This window comes from Dryas octopetala, chromosome 1 (genome assembly GCF_963921425.1).
Source record: "Dryas octopetala chromosome 1, drDryOcto1.1, whole genome shotgun sequence".
NCBI classification, from domain to species: domain Eukaryota; kingdom Viridiplantae; phylum Streptophyta; class Magnoliopsida; order Rosales; family Rosaceae; genus Dryas; species Dryas octopetala.
Window position 1 is genome coordinate 21,591,798 of NC_141366.1, and position 26,564 is coordinate 21,618,361.

The 26,564-nt window shown below is 36.8% G+C and overlaps 1 protein-coding gene and 4 pseudogenes across 1 annotated transcript; 2 read left to right on the forward strand and 3 right to left on the reverse strand.

Annotated features, from left to right (window-relative positions):
- The first annotated feature begins 3,232 nt into the window (after nucleotides 1-3,232).
- LOC147299108 (serine/threonine-protein kinase WNK8 pseudogene) lies at nucleotides 3,233-5,674 on the forward strand (annotated as a pseudogene).
- An 855-nt stretch (nucleotides 5,675-6,529) lies between these two features.
- On the reverse strand, nucleotides 6,530-8,031 carry LOC147299109 (uncharacterized). The gene is made up of 2 exons (XM_086229450.1): nucleotides 6,744-8,031; nucleotides 6,530-6,570 (listed from the first exon to the last, which is right to left on the reverse strand). The coding sequence occupies exons 1-2, from the start codon at nucleotides 8,029-8,031 to the stop codon at nucleotides 6,530-6,532; spliced, it is 1,329 nt and encodes a 442-aa protein (XP_086085576.1).
- A 2,107-nt stretch (nucleotides 8,032-10,138) lies between these two features.
- Nucleotides 10,139-12,622, reverse strand: LOC147299110 (receptor-like protein 2 pseudogene; annotated as a pseudogene).
- A 5,887-nt stretch (nucleotides 12,623-18,509) lies between these two features.
- Nucleotides 18,510-20,798, forward strand: LOC147299111 (serine/threonine-protein kinase WNK8 pseudogene; annotated as a pseudogene).
- Nucleotides 20,799-23,948: 3,150 nt separating this feature from the next.
- On the reverse strand, nucleotides 23,949-25,715 carry LOC147299112 (serine/threonine-protein kinase WNK8 pseudogene; annotated as a pseudogene).
- Between the last annotated feature and the right edge of the window lie 849 nt (nucleotides 25,716-26,564).

The following is a 26,564-nucleotide window of genomic DNA, read 5'->3' on the forward strand; positions in this document are numbered from 1 at the left end:
AATATGTAGGGAGAACGCTGAAGAATTATTGACTTTGATATAACATAATTTACACTACAAAGTCCATGAAAGTCTTTTAAAGTCTATCATTTAATAAAGTCAATGACTTTTTGAATACTATGTCACTTTTATAGACTCTTTAAAAGTCTTAATTGAATACCATAAACTTTTTAAAAGTTTTGATTGAATACCACCAGACTTTTATAAATTCCTAAAAGTTTTGATTGAATATCACTAGACTTTTTAATTCCACCAAAGTCATTTAAAATCCTAATTGAATACACCCCCCTTAGTCTAACTATTTATCCGGAACAGTACCAAACGCCTAATAATATTCTGGATAAACAATCAGTACTCTCCGGAATTGATTAATACTATCCAACAGAAATTAGTTAGTATAGTCAGATGTACCAAACGAGCCCTTAGTGTCTTATTGCTTTGCTAAAAAACTATTGATATTTTGTATTTAATCCTAATTTTCTATAAATAAAAAAAGGTTAGCTATTTTAGGTATTTGGAATATAGATAATTACAAATAAGTCAATAAAACATTTGAAAATTACAAAAAGGTCAATACCAAATTTTCTATCCCATTTTAGTTAATCATATAATTTCATAAATTACATTTTTGTCAATAGCCTATGGGCCCCATCCCATTACTATTTTTTTTACTTTATTTTACCCTCAACCCATTGTTTTAAGAGATACTTAGACTTAAGTCCTTTATAAAAACAGTTTTTAGATGGAGACCAGGGGTGTTTTAAAATTTAGAAGAAAATTTTTTAATTCATAATAATTTATAAAAAAATCTTTTTAATTTATAATAAAGTCTTTTTAATTTATATAAAAATCTCTTTAATTTATAATAAAGTTATTCCCTGATTTGAAGAGTATTTTCCTCTATTTGAAGGTATTTCCCCTCTTAGGGTGTAGAGTGGAATTTGTAGAGGCTGCATGTTATGTTTTAAATCACTACCGGTGTTAGTTTAAGAAATACTCATAAAATAGATTGGACTCTAAATCTCCCTTGTTTTAATTTTGATAATTACACTTTAGTCGAGAAGTATGTGCCTATGCGAGCTCCAGTCCATTGTTTTCTTTTTGATAATTACGTTTTGGTGAATAGGTGTGCGGGCCATAATGGCATGTTTACGTCATCCAGTTACAGTGCTACAACAATGATACAAATAATTTATGCAATTCTGGGCGTTTCTACATTTAGGACTGTTATGGACTTAATTCCCTTGGTTTGTACATTTTTCAATATCTGAGATGTGCTCGAATCATCAGATGTACATGTCAATTTCTTCTCGCAATGAAGTTCAAAATAAGTCGCTTCTAGTGAAATTAAGAGATTCTTTATGGCATTGTTTGGGATTGTGGTGGAGGACCCAAAAACTGCTGTGGATGACAATTCTCAATCACCTATAACAATTTTGGTGTTTGGTAAAAAAATTAAAAACTGTTTTTCCCCACAATTCTCAACTCCCCACAACAAAAACAGAAAGCAGATTTCTAGGTGCTTTTGAAAGCTGCAGCGAATCACATCAATAATGAATATTTTACTTTACCCATAATACCCTCATTAATTTTTATAATTTTTATTTGTTTATTTTAAATTTAAAAATATGTTCATTGTTAGTTATATTTTATATTGTGATAATTAATTATGATATTTTATTTGTACGATTAAAATTATAATATACCTAAAAAATAATAGGCATACTTATTTAATAATGTTGTCCTTAGAAAAATTAATGCTAATAAAAATTTGTAGCAAAAAATTTCAAAAACAAGTAAAAAAACATTTTGTTTTTACCAAATAAATAAGTGAAAGGTATTTTCAGCATCATGTCCATTTTAGTAATTATACACAATCACAGCACTTTTACATTAACATTTACCAAACACTTTGATACTGTTTTTTTTGTACTCACAACACTTTTGAAAACATAATTTACCAAACACTTAACTGTTTTACTTTACAGCTGACTTTACTTCACAACTGTTTTATTTCACAACTTTTTTTCCTCACAGCAATACCAAACTGGCCCTCTATGTAATTGGCTGGGCATACATATCCTGCTGGTGTCTTCTGCAGCTTTTGCTCTAGCAAACAATGAACTCAATGCCTATACTATCTAAAGTAAGTCTCACTGAGATAAAGGATTGTGTTAGTTGATGTCTTGACTGATTTTTGTCTTTTGTGCTTTGTGTTTTTAGAGCAAGGAGTCTTAAGTGATTTCTTTTTTATACTTCTAGTGAACTCCTTGGAAATATGTAGGACATATATTTTTATGATACCAATTTATGTAGGACAGGGTGAGAAATCGAAAAATAATGGAGAGAGTTGGAAAAGAGAGAAAGAATGGTAGAGATTGAAGAAGAGAAGGAACATAGAGAAGAAAATCTTAGCCTTTTTCTAGTTTATTCAGTACTTATTGTTAAGATGTTTGAGTTAGATAGGGATTGAATTTCATTGTTTCTGTTTCAGTATTTGTGTGATAGTGTCTGTTTTATTATCTGTGTGATAGTGTCTGTTTTAGTATCTGTGTCACAGTGTCTGACAGTATCTTTGTGACAGTGTCTGTTTCAGTATCAATGTAACATTATATGTTTAGATTTTTACAATTTTCAATTTATTATCAGTGTTTAATATGTTTTCGAAACTGTGTGATAATTTCTAATTTAAAATCGGCATATTAGACATTGCCTGTGTTTAATATGCACACCGTCTAACAGTGTCTAATATGCACATTATCTGATAATATCTAATATTGATGTTAACTAATTTGGATCGCAATTAGTGAAATATCCCTTTGTGAAGTCAACAATACCCATTGAATTTTTGCTTAAAGTTTTCTACTCTAAAATGTCAAGTTGACAAGTTTCTCCTATATAAAATTGGACTGCCCAAATTTTTTGATCTTTAATCTATCTAAAATCACAATAACATAATAAACACTTTTGAATTGGTGATTGTCACACAATTACTGATTTCGAATCAGTGACTGTCGCACAATATCTATGTGAAAGTATTTGTTTTAGTATATATGTGACAATATCTGTTTCAATATATGTGTGAGATTATTAATTTCAGTATCTGTATGACAGTATTTGTTTAAGAAAATAATACCTTTTTTTTTTTTTTTAATAAACTTGAGAATCATGCTTCATTTTTTTATTAAAAAATAATGCTTGATTAAATGGCGGTAAAACATTACTTGCAAATTAAGAAAGAGATTTCCAGAGCCGAGAAGGATGTGATGACCGACCTGCAATTCTTTTAAAGTCTACAATGACTCCAAAGTAATTCATACTTCTCCTTCAGTCCCAATCCCTAGGGTTCCACCTCCAATCTCTCTGTCGCTGCCGTCTCCGCAATTAGGGATTTTGGGTTGTGAATCGAATTCTCCCCAATTACGTTTGGCATCGACGTTTTCGAGCTGTAAATTTCCGATTTTGGCGACCCAAAAGATGCAGATAGAGCCATGGCTGAGTCTGGGTTAGGTTCGATTATGTGGAGCTCCGTCGCGAACCAGAATTCGGGTGGCATGGAATTGGGGTCGTCCGACATGTGGTTTATCGGCTGCCGGTTTCGTCTTCGATCGGCATTGGATTCGTACTCCGTGGCTTGCGAGGCATTCTCTGAACAGCGTCGTCTTCTTAACCTTGTTCCGGTTGGGGTTTAAATCAAGCTCCTTTGAGAAATCGTTTTCGTGTTTTCGCTCTCTGAAGAAACAAAAAATTGTTTCTTTGGTCGTTTTGGGTATGGATTACTGTTCTGGTTTGATGGGTTATGGTGAGGTTGTGGAGGAGGATCCAACTGGGAGATACTTGCGGTATGATGAAATGTTGGGGAGGGGAGCATTCAAGACTGTATATAAGGCATTTGATGAAGAAGATGGAATAGAAGTAGCCTGGAGCCAAGTGAATATTGAGGAGGTATTGCAGTCCCCGGAACAGCTTCAAAGATTGTACTCGGAGGTTCATCTGCTCAAGTCACTAAAACATGAAAATATTATCAACTTGTTTAACTCTTGGGTGGATGATAAGAACAAGACCTTCAACATGATAACAGAGTTATTCACTTCTGGGAGTTTGAGGCAGTATCGGAGGAAGCATAAAAATGTTGAGCTCAAGGCCATCAAGAACTGGGCAAGGCAGATTCTTCGAGGCTTACACTATCTGCATTCTCACAATCCTCCAATCATTCATAGAGATTTGAAATGTGACAACATATTTGTCAATGGAAATAATGGAGAAGTTAAAATTGGAGATCTTGGATTGGCAATAGTCATGCAGCAACCTACTGCCCACAGTGTGATTGGCACTCTGGAATTCATGGCTCCAGAGCTTTATGAAGAGGAGTATAATGAATTAGTCGACATTTATTCTTTTGGCATGTGCATGTTAGAAATGGTGACCTGTGAATACCCTTACAGTGAATGTAAAAATCCAGCACAGATTTATAAGAAAGTTACCTCTGGTATAAAGCCTGCTTCACTCAGTAAAGTGAGCAATCCTCAACTCAAGCAGTTCATAGAAAAGTGTCTAGTTCCAGGCTTCCAGCACCTATGAGATTGCCTGCAATTGAGCTTTTGAAAGATCCATTCCTTGCAACTGAGCTCAGTTGTGATCCATCCAGATTGCCCAAATCAGTGAACTTGCCACAGCCTGAAGCTCGTTCTTGTACAACAAGTGGCAATTTAACATCTAACTCTTCAACCATGGAGTTACAGAGGTTCACTGAGAATAATGAATTCACTTTAAGAGCAGAGAAAAATGCTGATAATACCATCTCTTTAACTTTGCGCATTACTGATCCATGTGGTCGGGGTGCGAGGAATATCCAATTTGAGTGCTATCTTGATTCTGATACTGCAATTTCAATTGCTGGGGAGATGGTTGAGGAGCTTGATCTTTCAAATGAAGATGCCTCTGTCATAGCTGAGTTAATTGATAACTTGATTGTGAAGCTTGTACCCAGCTGGAAACCTTCATTCAGAAGTTCATCATCTGGAGCAAATAGTTCATGCCAGGATTATCCTCTACTTGAACATGATGTAACCTTATCCTCCGAGGCACAGTTGGCGTATGTGAAAGACCAAGTTGGTTCTGATGTTTACAGTTCTAGTCCAGATTGTATGGTTCGTGGTGGGCTTAAGTTGAAGAGTTATGAAGCAAATTCTGGTGATTCTGTCATCATGAATGACTCAGCAGTCAACTCTCGTACCTCATATATTGATTCATGCCCTGGCATATCGAAAACTTTTAGCTTGTCAAGCATTTGTTCCTTGTCCGAGTTGTCTCTAGGGGGCAAACATGAGTATGGTGAGCTAAAATTGGAGCTGGATGCCATTGATATGCAGTTTAATCAACGGTTTCGTGAACTCTTTAGGATGAGGGAAGAAGCAATACAAAGTGCAAAGAAGAGGTGGATAGCACAAGAGACAATAGCCGTCAATTGATGTACTATAATACTTTAGTTTTGCTAGGCAAAGTAAGCTACTTTAGTTCTGGTTCAAGCTATAGCACGATAATGAAAGCCACCCAAATTTTCATTATGTAATGGAATTGCATGTCTTGGAAAATGTATATCTGAAACATAAACTTAGACCATGGATGCCATGCTTGCAGAGTTGCAGTTGTTGGCTTTTGTTACTTGCAGTGAGCATAAAAACAAGATCGAATTTGCTCATCCAAATTAATAAAGAAAAATACTGTTTGTTTAATTATATGCTGTATAAAAACAAAAACAGATGCATTAACTTTCTTAATTTTTAAATGCTAGCTAGTCTTTTCTTTTTTTTTTTTAATTTGGGTAAGAAGCCTTATTAACCTAGCTTTTTAAAAATTGCAGCAATTGTTTTTCATTTTGTGTGTGAGTGTATATATATATATATATATATGTATATATATAGTCATTCTCTAGAGAGGATGTCTACATTTTTCAAATTTCGCAAATATGTGGACTATTGGTCGCTATGTGGACTATCCGGTCGATAGGTGCTGTAGCAAGTTTGGATGTGTGGACTGTCCGTGTGAATTAACATCTAAACTTGCTACAGCACCTGTCGACCAGATAGTCCACACATCCACAAAATTTAAAAAATGCAAACATTCTCTGTGATAGAATTAGAGCATCTAACCCAAAACCAATTAGCAATGGGTGGAGAAGCCCAAGACTTATAAGCACATATGCTAAGCCTTAGTTTTTCGATGTGGGACATTGCTCCACATTACTCTCAACACGCCCCCGCACGTGTGGCGATATTTTGAGCCTTACACGTGAACAAATTATATTGGGTGACGTGGGAGCACGTGTGACCGTTGGGCCTTACACGCGGATAACCAAGCTCTGATACCATGATAGAATTAGAGCATCCAACCCAAAACCAATTGGCAATGGGTGGAGAAGCCCAAGACTTATAAGCACATATGCTAAGCCTTAGTTTTTCGATGTGGGACATTGCTCCACATTACTCTCAACACGGAGCGAGGAAGAATAATGGGATAGAGCCCATCTTTACTCGTGCCGTGGAAAAGGATCTTCCCCGAAGTTCGATCCTTCAAACAAAAAGAAGCAGGAGAAAGCAAAAGGTTACAATTATTATCTTTAAGAAAATGATGAACATAAAGAATATTGGCGGAAGCATGAGGAGAGTAAAGAAGAGGAGAAAGAGAATAAATCTTAGAATCATGAATAAAATTTTTAAAACCAGTTTTATGAATGTTCAAACCTGAATCGGTAATCACACCACCAACAGTATCCCCTTGGAAATCTCGTGGATGTTGAAGATTATCAAGCGTATGTGTAATATGAGCATTAGCACCTGTATCAAGCAACCAGTGATTTGGATCCTGTCCACCGTGTGAAGTGGCAGCCATGGCAGAGAGTTTACTTGCTGGCACTCGACCTTCATAAGCATGATTCATACGTTGGTAGCAATCAATAGCAGAATGATTTGTTCTTCCGCAGATTTGACACTGAACACGCCCAGTGGAATTGTTTGTGGCTGTGTGATTGCTATTTGAAAAACCAGAAGAAGAGGAACTCGATGGAGCTGGACCAAGAATAGAAGCATTTCGATTAGTAATTGAATTACCAACAGAACCAGCAGCAAACATACCAGGAGTAAAACGCCTATGAGGTGAATATGGATTAGTAGCAGGGCCGTGAGCAAATGCATGTGGAGACTCATGGAAACGAGACCCCTGGTGGTTGTGAGCCTGGTAAGTGGAAGAACCTCGACCACCACGGCCTCCACGACCTCTACCACAATTAGCACTCATGGCCTGTAATGGCGGTTCAGAATCATGTCCCAAGAGCCCTTGATTTCGATATCGTCGTTCAGCAGTCAAAAGCAGAGATTCAAGACCGTCAAGTGAGATCAAACTATCACGAGCTTGAGCAGAACTCATTGTGTTGTCATATAACGGACCAACACCGTCCATGATAATGGAAACCAACTCACTTTCAGGAACACGGTGTCCTGCCACAGATAAGAGATCGGAAAGACGATTAATTTTCTCAAAAAATGTAGAAATAGAAGCATCACCTCGTGTAGTACGCAATAGTTCATTACGTAACGCCAGAATTCGATGTTGAGATTGAGAGGCATATCGTGCCTCAAGTGCCGTCCAAATATCATGAGCACAAGTACTCAAAGCAACTCCTCCCAGAATAGGTTCAGAGAGAGAGGTGTTGATAAAACTTAGCACAGTCTGGTCCTTTTGAATCCACTCTTCAAAGGCGGGATTCACCACATCTTGTTCAAGAAATGCAGGGGGACATTTGCTGGAGCCATCCACAAAACTCCACAGACCTCTACTCTTAATGAGTGGAGTGACTTGAGCACGCCAGGCGAGAAAATTAAGTTTAGTAAGTTTAACAGGTATGGTAGGAAAAGGAGAAGTGATAACAGTGGTGGTGGTGGTGGACATGATTGGAGGTGCAACAGGTGAAGCTGGGATAGGTAATTCATCCTGATTGGTGATAGGAGTACTGGGTTGTGAGATAGAAGCCATGAAAAATAGAAAAAGAAAATAACCAGAGAAGTCGTGTGACTTTTATGGCTCTGATACCATAATATAAATTGTAATCCTCTTTGATACAGAGGGTTCTGTATTGCATTCAATATATAGGAAAAGCATACAAGAGTCCTATCTAAGGTACAAGACATCCTTTATACGGAGGATAAGTGATACATAAAGAGATAATAGCAAAGCAAACATTATCTAATAGAAACTGATGATGATCCAGTAGATGGATATGGCCCAGGAGATAGAGACGTAGCCTTTGGATGAATTGGGGACTCTTGAGGCTCTGACGTTGGATAGACATTGGCTGAGGATAATTGTTTATCACTCTGTAGAGAAAATCCATATATATATATATATATGTTTGCTTTTCAACACTAGGCTTAAAATGGTTGGAATTCTTATATGGAAGTTACTCTTATGCTGCAAAGGAAGTCAGCCATAAACATAAAGTAAAGACTAAAGAAAAATATTCTGCCTGTACCTAAAGAAACAATGAACCAAAAATTTTGGTTTACCTTTTGGGCAGTATATTATATTAATAGGAAATGTCTTTTGATCACTAGTCTACACCCAGTATTTAAAAAATATATATGATTTTGTTTATTTGTCATGTGTAAGATTACTGTGAAAAAGTTTGTTGGGAATACACATAACACATGAAACAGTTTATATTACATATGACAATTTTGGTTAAAGTTCATTAACTTGCTGTGAAAATTTTGAGTAGCCTATTTGGTGTCATTCCTACTTGCAGATGACCCAAACCTATTTTCGATAAGGTTATATCATGGGGGTTTAATGACTGCAAACTCATATATTGGGGGCCATATCACTTGGTTTGATTTTCATGACAAAGACAAAATGTCCATGCTTGAAATGGATGACATGATCAAAAGTTTGTGTTATAGTGGGATAATTAAATATTGGTATAAGGTGATGTTGGCCCCAATGAATAGTGCTTTAACTCTTCTACAAACTGACAGGGATGTAGAGGATATGTGTGCCCTTGTACCAGATGTTACCCGATTGATAGATAAAATACTTGAGCATGTGAAAGCTGTTGAATTTTTACAGTCAGAATGCTAGTGTGGAAATAAGAGAGATTGATGTAGATGGTCCAGCCAACACTACTACAGTACTACTTCTGGTGGTGTATCCTACACTACTAGTTTTGGTGGTCCGACCAACAACTACTGCTGATATAAATCTAGTTGATGAGATATATTGAAGTGGAAGTACAAAATGGTCACAGCGAGGAAGAGGAAGATGATGACTCTCAAGACTCTGATTTTTTTGAGAGTGACTATAGTGCAGACAAATATATTATTTTCTGTTTGAGGATGTTATTGACAAGAGTGTTGAATGGTATGTGGGGAAGAGTAATAGGAGTGAATGGATTGATCCAGTTGAAGAGGCTTTTGGATTTAAGGTAGGTGATGATGATGTTGATGAAGAAGAATACAAGTCTGATGACTTACTCAGTGGAGATGATGAATACGAGGATGAGAAATGGAAGCATATTAAGATGCATATTATAAAATCAAGGTTGAATGCTATATCCTAGGTTGTCCATGGCATAAGTATGCATCAAGGCTAAGGGAAAATGGTACCTTGCAGGTATGCTAGTGACTTAGCTTATTTTTTGTTGCATGTGTGCATTGTTTTTAACTGCTGTTGTATACTAATCCATTGGCCTTTTTTGTTTTGCTAGGTGAGAACATATCAACCTGAACATGAATTCTGTAATAGGGTGTTTGACAACAAGAATGTGAATACTAAGTGGTTGTGAAAGAAGTTCATGGATAGGCTTAAGGCAAATCCTGATATATATGCCTATTCAAGCTATAAAAGAAGCATTGTCTGAGGAGGGGCATCATTTATGCAACTATACAGAGCTAAGAAGATGGCTTTCAAGGTGATAGAGGGAACCTTGAGGGAACAATATTCAAGGCTTTGAGATTATGTTGATGAAATCAAGAGGACCAATCCTTGGTCCACAGTTAAGATCAAATTGAAATGATTGGGCATCAACCCAAGTTTGAGATCGAGACTGTATGTTTGTTTAGAGGCATGCAAGAGAGGGTTTATTAATGGATGTAGGCCTGTTGTGGGTTTAGATGCTTTCTGTATATATGCTTTCGTTTCTTTCATTTAGCATAGAGAATAGTCTGACAAGGAAAAGAAGAAAGACAGATCGAACTATGCGAACAAACACAAACTGTGCCTAACATCAGCCAACAAAAAAAAAGAAAACTGAAAATATAAAATACAAAGTGGGTGCAGTCTATCTTCTAATTAAGCCTTCTCTTCATCTTGTTCATTCGCACGGTTATCATCACATAGAGCCTATCTTGTACATTGTCTAGGAATTGGAAATATGCATATCTCCATGTCTTCTTAAGAACCAAAGGACCACAAACTCCCCAAAATCCTATAATGAACCCAAGAGCAACAAAAATATGAAACCATGGAATTTGATGTCCATTATTGTCCACATCTTGGCTGTTCTTAGTGTCTGCATCAATGCCATTAATTGGTGGGCACTCATTTGGAAGTGGAGCACCACAAAGTCTTGGATTCCCTTCAAATGCAGAGGCATTCATGCTCTGGAGCTGAGTGCCTATTGGTATTGGTCCTTCGAGATTATTGTATGAGACATTCAAATTCGACAAGAAATTAAGACTTGACAATGACGCCGGGATTTTTCCGGACAAATGATTCATGGCAAGATCCAATGTATCCAAGTTTTTGAGGTTAGATATTTGGTCTGGAATGTTGCCAGAGAAGTTGTTGGCAGTAAGATCCAACACATGGAGAAGCTGCAACTGGCCAATCTCAGTAGGTATATTGCCACTAATGCTATTGTTTTGGAGGTATATTGATGGTGGAAAGCGAAACAAATAATTGTACTGTGTAGGTTTTCCGATATTGTGTTCAACGTAAACAGGCAACTCAAGATAGTTATGCTCTACTTGAGCAGCAATTTGTTTAGATACCATCATGGGTAGTCTGCAAAGCTCCTTTGGAAATTCTCCTGAAATAAGGTTAGACTCCAAGTTTATAAAGAAGACCCTTGGAAGAGTCCCCAGCCAACTAGGAATTGACCCTGTGATGCTGTTAAAATCAAAATTCAAGACCTCTAGCTTCTTGAGCTTAGATAACCATACAGGTAGTTGACCAGTGAGCTTGGAATAACCCAAATCCAAGACTTGAAGGTTTTGGAATCCATCAAAATCATCCAATCCAATGTCAGCTGGCATTTCCTCACCTACAAAACTAGATGCAAAGGATAGCAATAAGAGACTTCTGGAACGCATCATTATATTCAATGCCCTTGTGATATTGGTAAATCTATTGTAACCAAGTGAGAGGAAGGACAAGGACTTCAATGACAGAATCTCAGGCTGTATCTGTCCCTCTAGATCATTTTTGCTTATTCGAATTGCTTTGAGGGACTTGCATGAGTAAAGGCTTATTGGAATGGTACCAGTGAAGCGATTCTTCACAAGATCAAGTTTACTAAGCCTACTAAGTTTTGAGAAATTAAGCCCAGAGATATCTCCTTCCAAATGGTTGTATCCCAAATGTATTTCTCGAAGGTTTGTGCAATTCATCAAAGATAGGGGCAGAGAACCTTCAAGATTGTTGAAATGAAGGCGCAAGAGTTTCAACTTAGAGAGCTTCCCAAATTGGAAAGGGAGCACACCACTCAATTGATTTAAGTATAGATCAAGAATTGTGAGGTTGCTGAGGTTGACAATTCTATCACTAATGACTCCATAAAGTGAACTAACAGGCAATGAAATTTCTGTAAGTGTGGTAGCATTATAGATATCTTCTGGAAGTAATCCTGAGAGGTCATTGTAACCAGCACGAAAAACATGGAGTTTGGAACACTTACCTAGTCCCTTAGAGATATTGCCACTGAATTCATTGTTGGAAAAATCCAATAGCCTGATCAAGGGAGAATGATGAAGACATGTAGAGGATGGGATAGATCCACTGAAGGTATTGTTGCTGACATTGAAACTAGTCAAATGCCAAGCTTCTTGGAAGAATGATGATGGAATTGCACCATGTAAGTGATTGCTTGACAAATCCACTATCTGAATATTATTACTTGATGGTAGGGCAAGTGGCAGCCCTCCAGAAAGAAGATTATAGCTCAAATCAAGGATCTCAAGCCGGTTCAAGGACGAGAAGGATCCCATTTGATCTATTGAACCATAAAGGAAATTGTGGGAGAGATTGAGATGGGTGAGATGTGTGAGATTTCCAAGTGGTGAGAGAAATTTACTGCCTTTGAGCCCTTTAGAGGGTAAGCGCAAATGGGTGACCTGGCCATCTTGATTACAAGTGATGCCCTCCCAATTGCAACAATTTGACCAAGTCCAGTTTAAAGGAGGAGAAGATAGAGTGAGGGCAAATGACAGAAGAGAGCTGTGTTCAGTTTGATTGCAGGCATGATTTGTTGATACAATGAGAGAGAGTGAGATCAGGATGAGAAAGAAGCAGCCATGAGGCACGGGATGTGCCATTGCCATATATGTTTGTATTAGACTGTTAGATTATTGCTCACAGGTTTGTGTATATATATAACACATTGGAGCAAATTAAAGGGTACGTTAGAAACATTTACAGCCAGCCAAGAAAAAGCAGTCTTTCTTTCTTGTTGCCTGAAAATGATATTTCAATAAACTGCAAAACATCACTGGCAAATTAACCAAGAAAGTTGGAAACCACGAGAACCACACAATACAAATGTCAAATGATCCTAGCCCTCTCAATACGTCGAAATTGATGAGATATGTACAGAACCAAAGATTACAAATAATTCAATCCACCTTAATACGTACGTCGAAATTAATGAGAAATGTCCAGAACCACACAATACAAATGATCCAAGCCATTGAGTACGTCTCAATAGGTCGAAAGTAATGAGATCTCCAATACAGAAAGACCGAAGTCGTCACCTTGCTCACTGGGTCTGAAGTCTGAAGAGGGGCCACTCACCACTGTGAGAGGACCAGACCTCCTAATGTTCACATTTGCGTTGAATTTGTCAATTTGGAGGGTTTGTCATCAAGCAGCTAGCAGCGAATACTGAGAATAACCCACAAGTTTTAAGTTGTACGCGTTCTTGTTGATTTATTCCAACGTTGCCCCACATGAAAGCAATTGCAATTATACTGAGAATATCACTTAGCTGGAGTCATTCAAAAGCACAATTTTTCCAACGTAATATTAGCTGAATTTATAAATAGATTTGAGAGTCTTTAATTAAAAGGTTAGTTTTTTCTATAAACTTGATGACATTTGGGATTCTAATTTTAATCATCTGACTACATATACATGCAAATCGATCAGCATCCAACTTTTAATTATTGTCAACGTCAGCCTTTTTTATTCATCCTTGTTTTGTCATTTTTTTTTGTACCCAACTACCCATATTGCAATTTTTCACGTTTTTTGTTGTTGATTGTGCAAATTTTCAGATATTAAATTTATCAATTAACATTCATGATTTTAGGGGATTGATTATAATTTGTATAATGTTATAAACTAGAAACGAAAGTATGGAAACTGAAGTAACAAAGAGTGTTTCTCAATTAGCTTGTGTATTCCATCTTTGGTAGAGATGCCTATTTATAGGTTTACAATGATAGGACTCTTAATACAAATCATTAACCACTAATAAATTGTAGGTTAACCACTAATCACCATCATTAGGATATAGGTTACAAAACCATCATTACACATAGGTTACATGATATTCAAAGGTATAGTAATGGTGGTCATTCACACATTAAAGTTTATAGTTTATAACACTCCCTTTTGGATGTCCATCATACAATGATAGGTGCCTCATTAAAACTTTTGCTTGGAAAATCCAATGGGAAAAAACCAAAGCGAAGGAAAAATAGTACAACATTATGAATTATAGATATGGTGTTGGACGTGCTCATGTTGCCTCGTTAGAGTTCGGCTCGTTAAAAAAAAAAACAAGCCAAGCCAAGATTCGGTCGTTTAAGAAACAAGCCAAGCTTGAACTTTGGTATATTCGGCTCAGAAAGCTCGTGAATAGCTCGTATTTTCTAGTTTATATGTTTCATACCTATTTTTTCATAACTTCTATAAGGATTTGCTATTTTTATTTGCTAGTTTGTTTTTGTATTATTTGGTTACGAAACTTCTACTACCTTACGTCTCTTTTTTAATGAGAATTTTTGCAAGTGTTATAAGTTATAAATGTTTAGATGAAATTATTTGGTATAATTGTATTTAAGGAAACTCATATTCATCTATATATATGGCGTTTTAAAGAAGTTTTTGGTGCCTATCAATTTAATTAAAAATATATATATTAACTCTAAGTTTAATTAACATATTATAGTGATTTCAAGAAGAAAATGTTCAATAGAAATTAATTTTTTTTTTCAATAGTAGCTAATGAAATACCTTAGATAAAATTATGTAAATAAGCTCGATACAACTCGAGTTCGTATTGAGTTCGATTTTTTTTTTTATCTCATTCAAGTTCAGCTCGTATAAGAAATAAGCCAAGCCAAGCCAAGCTCAAGTTTGAAAAATTTAAAATTAGCCAGGCTTGAGCACGGTGGTAGTCGGCTTGACTCGGCTCATTTACACCCCTAGGTGAGAGTGATGTTGGGTAAGGAGAGATATTTTAATGTTGGTGTAGGTTTTACTAACATAAGGGTATAATAGGAAAGTAGGTTAGGTATAATGACAAAATGAAGAAAAAATAAAGTGAATGTTTGGGTGTAGTGAGAACATTGGGTAAGAAAAGAAAATGGTTGAGTATGAATAGAATTTCCCTATTAGAAAAATGGGGTGCTATTGGCACTCCCAAAATGTCATCTTCTCTCTTTTATTTCTTATTCTTTTAAGAGATAATTAAACTTAGATCCTTTAGAAAAATAGTTTTTAGATGGAGACCGGGAGTGTTTTAAAATTTATAAGAAAATCTTTTTAATTCATAATAAAGTCATTCCCCGATTTGAATATTATTTCCCTCTATTTGAAGGGTATTTTCTTTCCTAGGGTGTAGAGTGGACTTTGTAGAGGCTGCATGTTTCTACCCAAAATCTCAAAGTTAAAACCTAACATAAAGCCGTAAAAAAAAAAAAAAAAAGACCTGATTAAAAACCTTAAATTACTAACGGTTTTAGTCTAAGAAACACTTATAAATGTTGAGAGTAATGTGGAGCAATGTCCCACATCGGAAAACTAGAGCTTCGTATATGTGCTTATAAGTCTTGGGCCTCTCCACCCATTGCCAATTGGTTTTGGGTTGGATGCTCTAATTCTATCATGGTATCAGAGCCAGGTTATCCGCGTGTAAGGCCCAACGGCCACACGTGCTCCCACGTCACCCAATACAATTTGTTCACGTGTAAGGCTCAAAATCTCGCCACACGTGCGGGGGCGTGTTGAGAGTAATGTGGAGCAATGTCCCACATCGGAAAACTAGAGCTTCGTATATGTGCTTATAAGTCTTGGGCCTCTCCACCCATTGCCAATTGGTTTTGGGTTGGATGCTCTAATTCTATCAATAAAATGGACTGAACTCTAAGTCTCCCTTCTTTTAATTTGATCTTATCAATTTAATTTCCCAATATTTATCCCTCAATTAAACTTCTATTTTCTATTATTTTTGCAAAATATGGTTGCAATGAAATTCCATTTTCAGCCGCACGATGACTTGGACAACTTAGATTAAAAGCCTCTCACTTAACCCATTTGGGACAAATTAACAACTCGGCCTCTAGATCCTATAATTCCTATTTTACTGAACAAACTCGTGTAGCACACCCATTTGATGTAGAAGATTTGGAGCAAAAGCGCAAATTTGGGGCAACCAACATAATATTTTACTCTCCATCGTCACCATCCATTGAACAACATCCCAAAAAAGTAGATGTTCAAATACCGAAGCGAGAAAGTTTCTGAAATCTATGAGCTGCGGAAGATTGGGGGAGTAGGGTTTGGGTTTCATACTTAAGCCCATGAATAATGAGTTTAGTACTTGGCTAACAGAGACTTGGAGTATAACAAAAAGATATATGCTATAAGCTACAAACAAATTGGCTACAAATAATGATAAATATGAAGATAAGTTGTAGAGGAGGAGAAGAGAGGTATGATCATGAGGTATGCTCAATCATACATAGCTTTGTTAACTATGTTCTTTCTCACTTCTTAAACATGATAAACATGATAGTGGATGAACGCTAATCTCCTTCACTAAGTATGGTCATACATCATACATATCTTTTTGTGAAGCTGAATATCATGCTATGGATGGCTGACACTATTGCTGAGATAGTTTGGCTGCTGGTTGATACGGGTGTTTCTCTCTTCAACTTCTATGTACGTATTGGCGTATTGCGACGATAAGAGTGTCATCCAAATTGCTCATAATTTTGTCTTTCGATCATGACCGCACAAAACATATTGGTACCAAATCTACCGTTCCTCACTTTGTAGGCCAACACCTTCAGGCTTCAGCTTGGTACCAAATCTATTGTTTGTCTCTTCTATTATGCAGTTAGGTTTTTTTTGTTTTTGTTTTTGTTTTTGTTTTTTTTTTTGTTTTTACCACCAAGTCGCCTACTATTGCAACTCACAATGTTCCTTGCAGCTTCACTATGAGTTTGTTGGGGGGTGTTCGAGTATTATTGTACACATTTTTTTATATTTGAGGTTAGCTAGTTTCAGTGGCAAAAAAAAAAAAAAAAGCTAGGTTAGCTAGTTTATGGCAAAAAAAAAAAAGTTTAGGTATTTGGAATATTTGTTAGCTAAGGTTGTATAAAATTATAAATACATATGTAATGCTTTTTTTTGGCCAAAAATACATATACACTACTTAAACATATCATTTTGTGGGGTTAAAAAAAAAATCGCTAGAGTATATGCTGACATTTTTTTTCTAGTGAATTTCCATCAATGGGCATTCGACGCTTAATTTTTAAAACTGTAATTCTCTTCTTGCAGCGATCGATGGTGCTTCTTTCGTTGTTTTTAGCCTCGTTCTCTGACAAGTTCATCCGCATATATAGGGTGTAGAAAACCTAATTTCAAATCGACAAACTAGATGCCAATGGCTCAGAGGAGCGAAAAATATGTTGCCAAGTGCTCAACGATATATGAATGCTGAGTACTCGACACCTTAAATTCATGAAAAAAATGCGAATGTTTGCTCTAGAGATGACTCGTGGTTCAATAATAGAAGCCGTCTCTCCTGAATATATGGAGCACTGTGCATAAACAATGTTAAGCCTTACTCGATCAGAATTAAGGAAGCTAATGTCGATTGTGATACATGTTCAAATGCTTCGACAAGCATTGCATTCACTTCATGATTCCCACAAAGCCATATTTTTTCATCTGCCTCTGGATTTGCCATTGAAACGTGGAAACCCATTATGTTGGAGAATTCCTAAATCTTATTAAAGCATGGTGAAGAGGTTCAAGAATAGCAATCAACGATTTATTATACATCTTTTTTAAACAAGCTTAACAACCTTCCTTGCAACAATGAAGCAGTTGGTCAAGAAAAAAGTAAAAGAGTAGGATAACCGCATGTTCAGCAAACTTGATCCGGCTTGGATAGATTTTGTGTCGTATACGTTAGGATTCTCTCAGCCAGATTTAAGTTCAACGGAATGGGGATTATTTCAATAATGTCTCTCTCCTATTAGTTGTAATCAGAGACATAGGGTTATAACTTTGTATATGTTAGATTTTGATTGCTCACAAGTCATTATTTTATTTTTGGTCAGGCCCTACTCACAAGTTTGTATATATCTAATTATATATATATTACAGTAAATTACTAAAAAGTCTATTTTAAAGCCCTTTGTACTAAAAAAAAACCTATTTACAAATTAAAAATGATAAATAAGTCTACTTTATACAAATAAAGTCTAAGTTTTTTTTTTTCCATGGTTTTTTTTTTTTGGAAACTAAGCAAATTGCTATTGTCGCACTGTTTGGCAGGCAATGATTGTTACTGTGCGACAGTAATAATGATTGTCATTGCCGAATAATAACAATTAATAAAGTATTTTATAATTTAAATAATTAATGTCTCACAATAACAAATACATAGTTTCTTATTGCAATTAAATAGTTTCTTTCTCTCTTTTCTCTTTCTCTTTTTTCCTCGTGTGCAACCTCTCTCCCTCAAACTTACCTCTCTTCGCCGTTTCGCCATTCGGCCATAGATGGCCACGGAAATCCACTACATCGTTCATGCGCCAAGACCGGCTTGGTACCGATTTTTTGCAATCGGGCCGGATTGTATATTGGGTCTAGATCTGGAACTTATATATTATTGGATCAATTAAATCAAAGAGTTAAAAGAAACGCTAATTAAGAAAAATCATACATTTTTTTTCTTTGGACCTGAGAATAATGCTTAATTAAATGGCGGTAAAACATTACTTGCAAATTAAGAAAGAGATTTCCAGAGCCAAGAAGGATGCGATGACCGACCTGCAATTCTTTTAAAGTCTACAATGACTCCAAAGTAATTCATACTTCTCCTTCAGTCCCAATCCCTAGGGTTCCACCTCCAATCTCTCTGTTGCTGCCGTCTCCGCAATTAGGGATTTTGGGTTGTGAATCGAATTCTCCCCAATTACGTTTGGCATCGACGTTTTCGAGCTGTAAATTTCCGATTTTGGCGACCCAAAAGATGCAGATAGAGCCATGGCTGAGTCTGAGTTAGGTTCGATTATGTGGAGCTCCGTCGCGAACCGGAATTCGGGTGGCATGGAATTGGGGTCGTCCGACATGTGGTTTATCGGCTGCCGGTTTCGTCTTCGATCGGCATTGGATTCGTACTCCGTGGCTTGCGAGGCATTCTCTGAACAGCGTCGTCTTCTTAACCTTGTTCCGGTTGGGGTTTAAATCAAGCTCCTTTGAGAAATCGTTTTCGTGTTTTCGCTCTCTGAAGAAACAAAAAATTGTTTCTTTGGTCGTTTTGGGTATGGATTACTGTTCTGGTTTGATGGGTTATGGTGAGGTTGTGGAGGAGGATCCAACTGGGAGATACTTGCGGTATGATGAAATGTTGGGGAGGGGAGCATTCAAGACTGTATATAAGGCATTTGATGAAGAAGATGGAATAGAAGTAGCCTGGAGCCAAGTGAATATTGAGGAGGTATTGCAGTCCCCGGAACAGCTTCAAAGATTGTACTCGGAGGTTCATCTGCTCAAGTCACTAAAACATGAAAATATTATCAACTTGTTTAACTCTTGGGTGGATGATAAGAACAAGACTTTCAACATGATAACAGAGTTATTCACTTCTGGGAGTTTGAGGCAGTATCGGAGGAAGCATAAAAATGTTGAGCTCAAGGCCATCAAGAACTGGGCAAGGCAGATTCTTCGAGGCTTACACTATCTGCATTCTCACAATCCTCCAATCATTCATAGAGATTTGAAATGTGACAACATATTTGTCAATGGAAATAATGGAGAAGTTAAAATTGGAGATCTTGGATTGGCAATAGTCATGCAGCAACCTACTGCCCACAGTGTGATTGGCACTCTGGAATTCATGGCTCCAGAGCTTTATGAAGAGGAGTATAATGAATTAGTCGACATTTATTCTTTTGGCATGTGCATGTTAGAAATGGTGACCTGTGAATACCCTTACAGTGAATGTAAAAATCCAGCACAGATTTATAAGAAAGTTACCTCTGGTATAAAGCCTGCTTCACTCAGTAAAGTGAGCAATCCTCAACTCAAGCAGTTCATAGAAAAGTGTCTAGTTCCAGCACCTATGAGATTGCCTGCAATTGAGCTTTTGAAAGATCCATTCCTTGCAACTGAGCTCAGTTGTGATCCATCCAGATTGCCCAAATCAGTGAACTTGCCACAGCCTGAAGCTCGTTCTTGTACAACAAGTGGCAATGTAACATCTAACTCTTCAACTATGGAGTTACAGAGGTTCACTGAGAATAATGAATTCACTTTAAGAGCAGAGAAAAATGCTGATAATACCATCTCTTTAACTTTGCGCATTACTGATCCATGTGGTCGGGGTGCGAGGAATATCCAGTTTGAGTTCTATCTTGATTCTGATACTGCAATTTCAATTGCTGGGGAGATGGTTGAGGAGCTTGATCTTTCAAATGAAGATGCCTCTGTCATAGCTGAGTTAATTGATAACTTGATTGTGAAGCTTGTACCCAGCTGGAAACTTTCATTCAGAAGTTCATCATCTGGAGCAAATAGTTCATGCCAGGATTATCCTCTACTTGAACATGATGTAACCTTATCCTCCGAGGCACAGTTGGCGTATGTGAAAGACCAAGTTGGTTCTGATGTTTACAGTTCTAGTCCAGATTGTATGGTTCGTGGTGGGCTTAAGTTGAAGAGTTATGAAGCAAATTCTGGTGATTCTGTCATCATGAATGACTCAGCAGTCAACTCTCGTACCTCATATATTGATTCATGCCCTGGCATATCGAAAACTTTTAGCTTGTCAAGCATTTGTTCCTTGTCCGAGTTGTCTCTAGGGGGCAAACATGAGTATGGTGAGCTAAAATTGGAGCTGGATGCCATTGATATGCAGTTTCATCAACGGTTTCGTGAACTCTTTAGGATGAGGGAAGAAGCAATACAAAGTGCAAAGAAGAGGTGGATAGCACAAGAGACAATAGCCGTCAATTGATGTACTATAATACTTTAGTTTTGCTATGCTGTTCTTTTTATTTTCATTTTTTTTCCGATGTATAAAATTCATTTGTTCTTTTTATAATTTTTGCATATCATTAATGTAGATAGTCATCAGTTTATTAATGATACTTCACAATGAATCCATCATTTAGTTCTAGTTATGTGTCTAGCATCATGAAAGGGGTTCTTTTTGTCTATTATATTTTAGGCTTGAATTCCAATCTAAATCTAGTGCACACGCTAACACAGCTCGCAACAAAGTTTCAATCATACGCCCCATGTCTTTTATCTCTATTTCTTGAGCTTGGTTTCCACTCCCGCCATGGCCTCTACTTCGTCCAACCATGGTGCAGATGAAGTTTTTGAAGGCTCTGTTACTAAGCTGTTGCAGAATATATAGTGCAGCATGAAAAAAAATTCCATCCAAGTTTTTCCAGGAAAATAAAAGAAATGGGGGGGCCCTCAAGAAGAACTCTATATTTGATTGTATATTCTCAGCCGAAAAAACTAATACAGAGACTTGTACAAGATACTTAGAATGGCTCGTGTAGTTTTACAGCCCACACTTTGTTGGATACTGTAAAATAAACATGACTTGATCAGAGATCAATCAACAGAGATAAACTACTGGTATAACTTCCATAAATTAACTTGAACCAATCAACTAAACAGGCATCAGGGTCCGAATACTACGTCACTTCAATCTTCAGATTATCTTGAAGATGCTTATACATAGAGGATATAATACAGGTACTCGAGAAGGTACACTGATTTTGTAACTCTGGGAAGCATCCAACTCTGCTTGGAAAGGCTTATTCGAATTGCTTTGAGGCTGTGTTTGTCCCTCTTGACCATTTTTGCTTATTCGAATTGCTTTGAGGGACTTGCATGAGTAAAGGCTTATTGGAAAGGTACCACTGAAGTGATTCTTCACAAGATCAAGTTTACTAAGCCTACAAGTTTTGAGAAATTAAGCCCAGAGATATCTCCTTCCAAATGAAAGGTTGTTCAATTCATCAAAGATAGGGACAGAGAACCTTCGAGATTGTTGAAATGAAGGAGCAAGAGTTTCAACTTAGAGAGCTTCCCAAATGGAAAGGGAGCACACCACTCAATTGCATATTATGAAGATGATGACACAACTTCTCTATCTTATATATGATGAAAGGCAGCCGATAAATCTGTTATAAGTTTTTTATTTTTACTTTAGTCTTGTTTTTATTTTGCCTTTAATTTTTATTTTTTTATTTTATGTTATTTTTCTGTAATTTTGGAGGTAAGAAATTTAGGTTTGGTTTTGGTTAATGTTTGTTTCTGTGTTTACAGTCAAATCTGTCATTCTCATCTTTTGTGTTTCATGTTAGGGATATGCGGTTTTGGAAACTCGTATATGTAGTCCTAAACTCCTACCTTCAGAAGCTAGCCAGGATGTCAAGCAGCGACTTATTAATTTTGTACAATCATTCTCAACAGTGCTGCCATTTGCCTATTATTTGTCAAGGTGAGCGTAGTGCTGCTAGTGTTGTCTTTAAGAAATTTGTTTCATCATTCTGTTGGTCAACTACTATATTGGCCTGTGATGAATCAAATTTTGATATTTTTTTTCTTTTAGAAGTAGTCAAGTGACTTGTTATACTTGTTAAAAGTAATTTGAACACTGAGAATGACCCAAATGTTTGGTTTCAATAAGTTAATTTCTTTTGTTGGCACATTTTTTTTTTTGGTGCTATAGTCTATTTTTCTTTTTGGAATTCATTGGTTCTATTATAATTTTTTCAATGCGGAGACAAGTGAACCAAGTGATACAAGAAATGTATTTTTTTGTTACTTTTTTCAGTAGACAGTTATCCTTTAATTCCTTGTCATGTTTTTTCACTTTTTTTTGTTGTCAGGTTTTATCACTGTGAATGCATTTTTTTGTCTTTATACTTGTGCTAGGAAAATGAACTTCCTTTTCTTTTTTTTTTAGCAACACTAAGAATGTAACGCTATCATAGCTCATGAAAATAAATTTAAGATGACCAATCTTGATAAATTGTACCTCATCTAGATTAGCTTATTTACTACCTCTTTCCAATCAAGTTTCTGTTATTGTAGGTCGTCTAGCCACCATGGATAGAGTGTTAAATATTTTCTCCAAATGCCAATCCCCTTTGTGTTTCTGTGAACATGGTCCCTCAAACGCATGCTCATTTATTCTTTAATTGTTCTTTCAGTGGTGGAATTTGGAGACAACTAATGAATAGAAGTGGCTCAACTTGGTGTTGGATTATTGAAAATGCCTCAATATCCTGGAAACTGGAAAGGCAGGCAGGTTCCCAAAGTCATTAAGAGGCATTTTCTTGTGGCTGCAGTTTATTTTAAGACGACCAATCTTGCTGGTCGTGAGGTACAGATCTTTATTCCCCTGATATTGTAATTTGGAACAGCTGCAGTTTCTTGATTATAGAAAATTCTGGACCATCTACATCAATCTCTCTTATTTCCACACTAGCATTCTGACTCTGTAAAAATTCAACAGCTTTCACATGCTCAAGCATTCTATCTATCACTCGGGTAACATCTGGTACAAGGGAACATATATCCTCTACATCCCTGTCAGTTTGTAGAAGAGTTAAAGCACCATTCATTGGGGCCAACATCACCTTATACCAATATCTAATTATCCCACTATAACACAAACTTTTGACCATGTCATCCATTTCAAGCATGGACAATTTGTCTTTGTCACAAAAATCAAACCAAGTGATATGGCCCCCAGTTTATGAGTTTGCAGTCATTAAACCCCCATCATATAACCTTATCAAAAATAGGTTTGGATCATCTGCAAGTAGGAATGACTGCAAATAGGCTGGCTACTCAAAATTTTCACAGCAAGTTAATGCACTTTAACCAAAATTGTCATATGTAATATAAACTGTTTCATGTGTAATGTGTATTCCCAACATGCTTTTTCAAAGTAATTTTACACATGACAAATAAACAAAATCATATATATTTTTTAAATACTGGGTGTAGACTAGTGATCAAAAGACATTTCCCTTTAATATAACACTGCTCAAAAGGTAAACCAAAATTTTTGCTTCATTATTTTTCTTTAGGTACAGCCGTACAGGCAGAATATTTTTCTTTAGTCTTTACTTTATGTTTATGGCCGACTTCCTTTTGCAGCATAAGAGTAACTTCGATATAACATTTCCAAATGAATGTCATACATTGGGAAAAAAAATGAAAATAAAAAGAACAGCCTAGAAAAACTAAAGTATTATAGTACATCAATTGACGGCTATTGTCTCTTGTGCTATCCACCTCTTCTTTGCACTTTGTATTGCTTCTTCCCTCATCCTAAAGAGTTCACGAAACGGTTGATTAAACTGCATATCAATGGCATCCAGCTCCAATTTTAGCTCACCATACTCATGTTTGCCCCCTAGAGACAACTCGGACAAGGAACAAATGCTTGACAAGCTAAAAGTTTTCGATATGCCAGGGCATGAATCAATATATGAGGTACGAGAGTTGACTGCTGAGTCATTCATGATGACAGAATCACCAGAATTTGCTTCATAACTCTTCAACTTAAGCCCACCACGGACCATACAATGTGGACTTGAACTGTAAACATCAGAACCAACTTGGTCTTTCACATACGCCAACTGTGCCTCGGAGGATAAGGTTACATCATGTTCAAGTATAGGATAATCCTGGCATGAACTATTTGCTCCAGATGATGAACTTCTGAATGAAGGTTTCCAGCTGGGTACAAGCTTCACAATCAAGTTATCAATTAACTCAGCTATGACAGAGGCATCTTCATTTGAAAGATCAAGCTCCTCAACCATCTCCCCAGTAATTGAAATTGCAGTATCAGAATCAAGATAGAACTCAAACTGGATATTCCTCGCACCCCGACCACATGGATCAGTAATGCGCAAAGTTAAAAAGATGGTATCATCAGCAATTTTCTCTGCTCTTAAAGTGAATTCATTATTCTCAGTGAACCTCTGTAACTGCATAGTTGAAGAGTTAGATGTTACATTGCCACTTGTTGTACAAGAACGAGCTTCAGGCTGTGGCAAGTTCACTGATTTGGGCAATCTGGATGGATCACAACTGAGCTCAGTTGCAAGGAATGGATCTTTCAAAAGCTCAATTGCAGGCAATCTCATAGGTGCTGGAACTAGACACTTTTCTATGAACTGCTTGAGTTGAGGATTGCTCACTTTACTGAGTGAAGCAGGCTTTATACCAGAGGTAACTTTCTTATAAATTTGTGCTGAATTTTTACATTCACTGTAAGGGTATTCACAGGTCACCATTTCTAACATGCACATGCCAAAAGAATAAATGTCAACTAATTCATTATACTCCTCTTCATAAAGCTCTAGAGCCATGAATTCCAGAGTGCCAATCACACTGTGGGCAGTAGGTTGCTGCATGACTATTGCCAATCCAAGATCTCCAATTTTAACTTCTCCATTATTTCCATTGACAAATATGTTGTCACATTTCAAATCTCTATGAACGATTGGAGGATTGTGAGAATGCAGATAGTGTAAGCCTCGAAGAATCTGCCTTGCCCAGTTCTTGATGGCCTTGAGCTCAACGTTTTTATGCTTCCTCCGATACTGCCTCAAACTCCCAGAAGTGAATAACTCTGTTATCATGTTGAAAGTCTTGTTCTTATCATCCACCCAAGAGTTAAACAAGTTGATAATATTTTCATGTTTTAGTGACTTGAGCAGATGAATCTCCGAGTACAATCTTTGAAGCTGTTCCGGGGACTGCAATACCTCCTCAATATTCACTTGGCTCCAGGCTACTTCTATTCCATCTTCTTCATCAAATGCCTTATATACAGTCTTGAATGCTCCCCTCCCCAAGATTTCATCATACCGCAAGTATCTCCCAGTTGGATCCTCCTCCACAACCTCACCATAACCCATCAAACCAGAACAGTAATCATACCCAAAACGACCAAAGAAACAATTTTTTGTTTCTTCAGAGAGCGAAAACACGAAAACGATTTCTCAAAGGAGCTTGATTTAAACCCCAACCGGAACAAGGTTAAGAAGACGACGCTGTTCAGAGAATGCCTCGCAAGCCACGGAGTACGAATCCAATGCCGATCGAAGACGAAACCGGCAGCCGATAAACCACATGTCGGACGACCCCAATTCCATGCCACCCGAATTCCGGTTCGCGACGGAGCTCCACATAATCGAACCTAACTCAGACTCAGCCATGGCTCTATCTGCATCTTTTGGGTCGCCAAAATCGGAAATTTACAGCTCGAAAACGTCGATGCCAAACCTAATTGGGGAGAATTCGATTCACAACCCAAAATCCCTAATTGCGGAGACGGCAGCGACAGAGAGATTGGAGGTGGAACCCTGGGGATTGGGACTGAAGGAGAAGTATGAATTACTTTGGAGTCATTGTAGACTTTAAAAGAATTGCAGGCGGTCATCACATCCTTCTCGGCCCTGGAAATCTCTTTCTTAATTTGCAAGTAATGTTTTGCCGCCATTTAATGAAGCATTATTTTTTAATAAAAAAATGAAGCATTATTCTCAGGTCCAAAGAAAAAAAAGGTATGATTTTTTCTTAATTAGCATTTCAACTCTTTGAGAGTTTGAGTTAATTGATCCAATAATTTATATCTATCTATCTATCTTTACTATTATAAAGGCAAAAGAAGAATTTGGTGTTACAAGTTTCACAAAAAATGAGATTACCTAAATTACCCTTCATTCAACTAACAATATCATAAAAAAAAAAAAACCAATAAATAAAGACACAGTTAT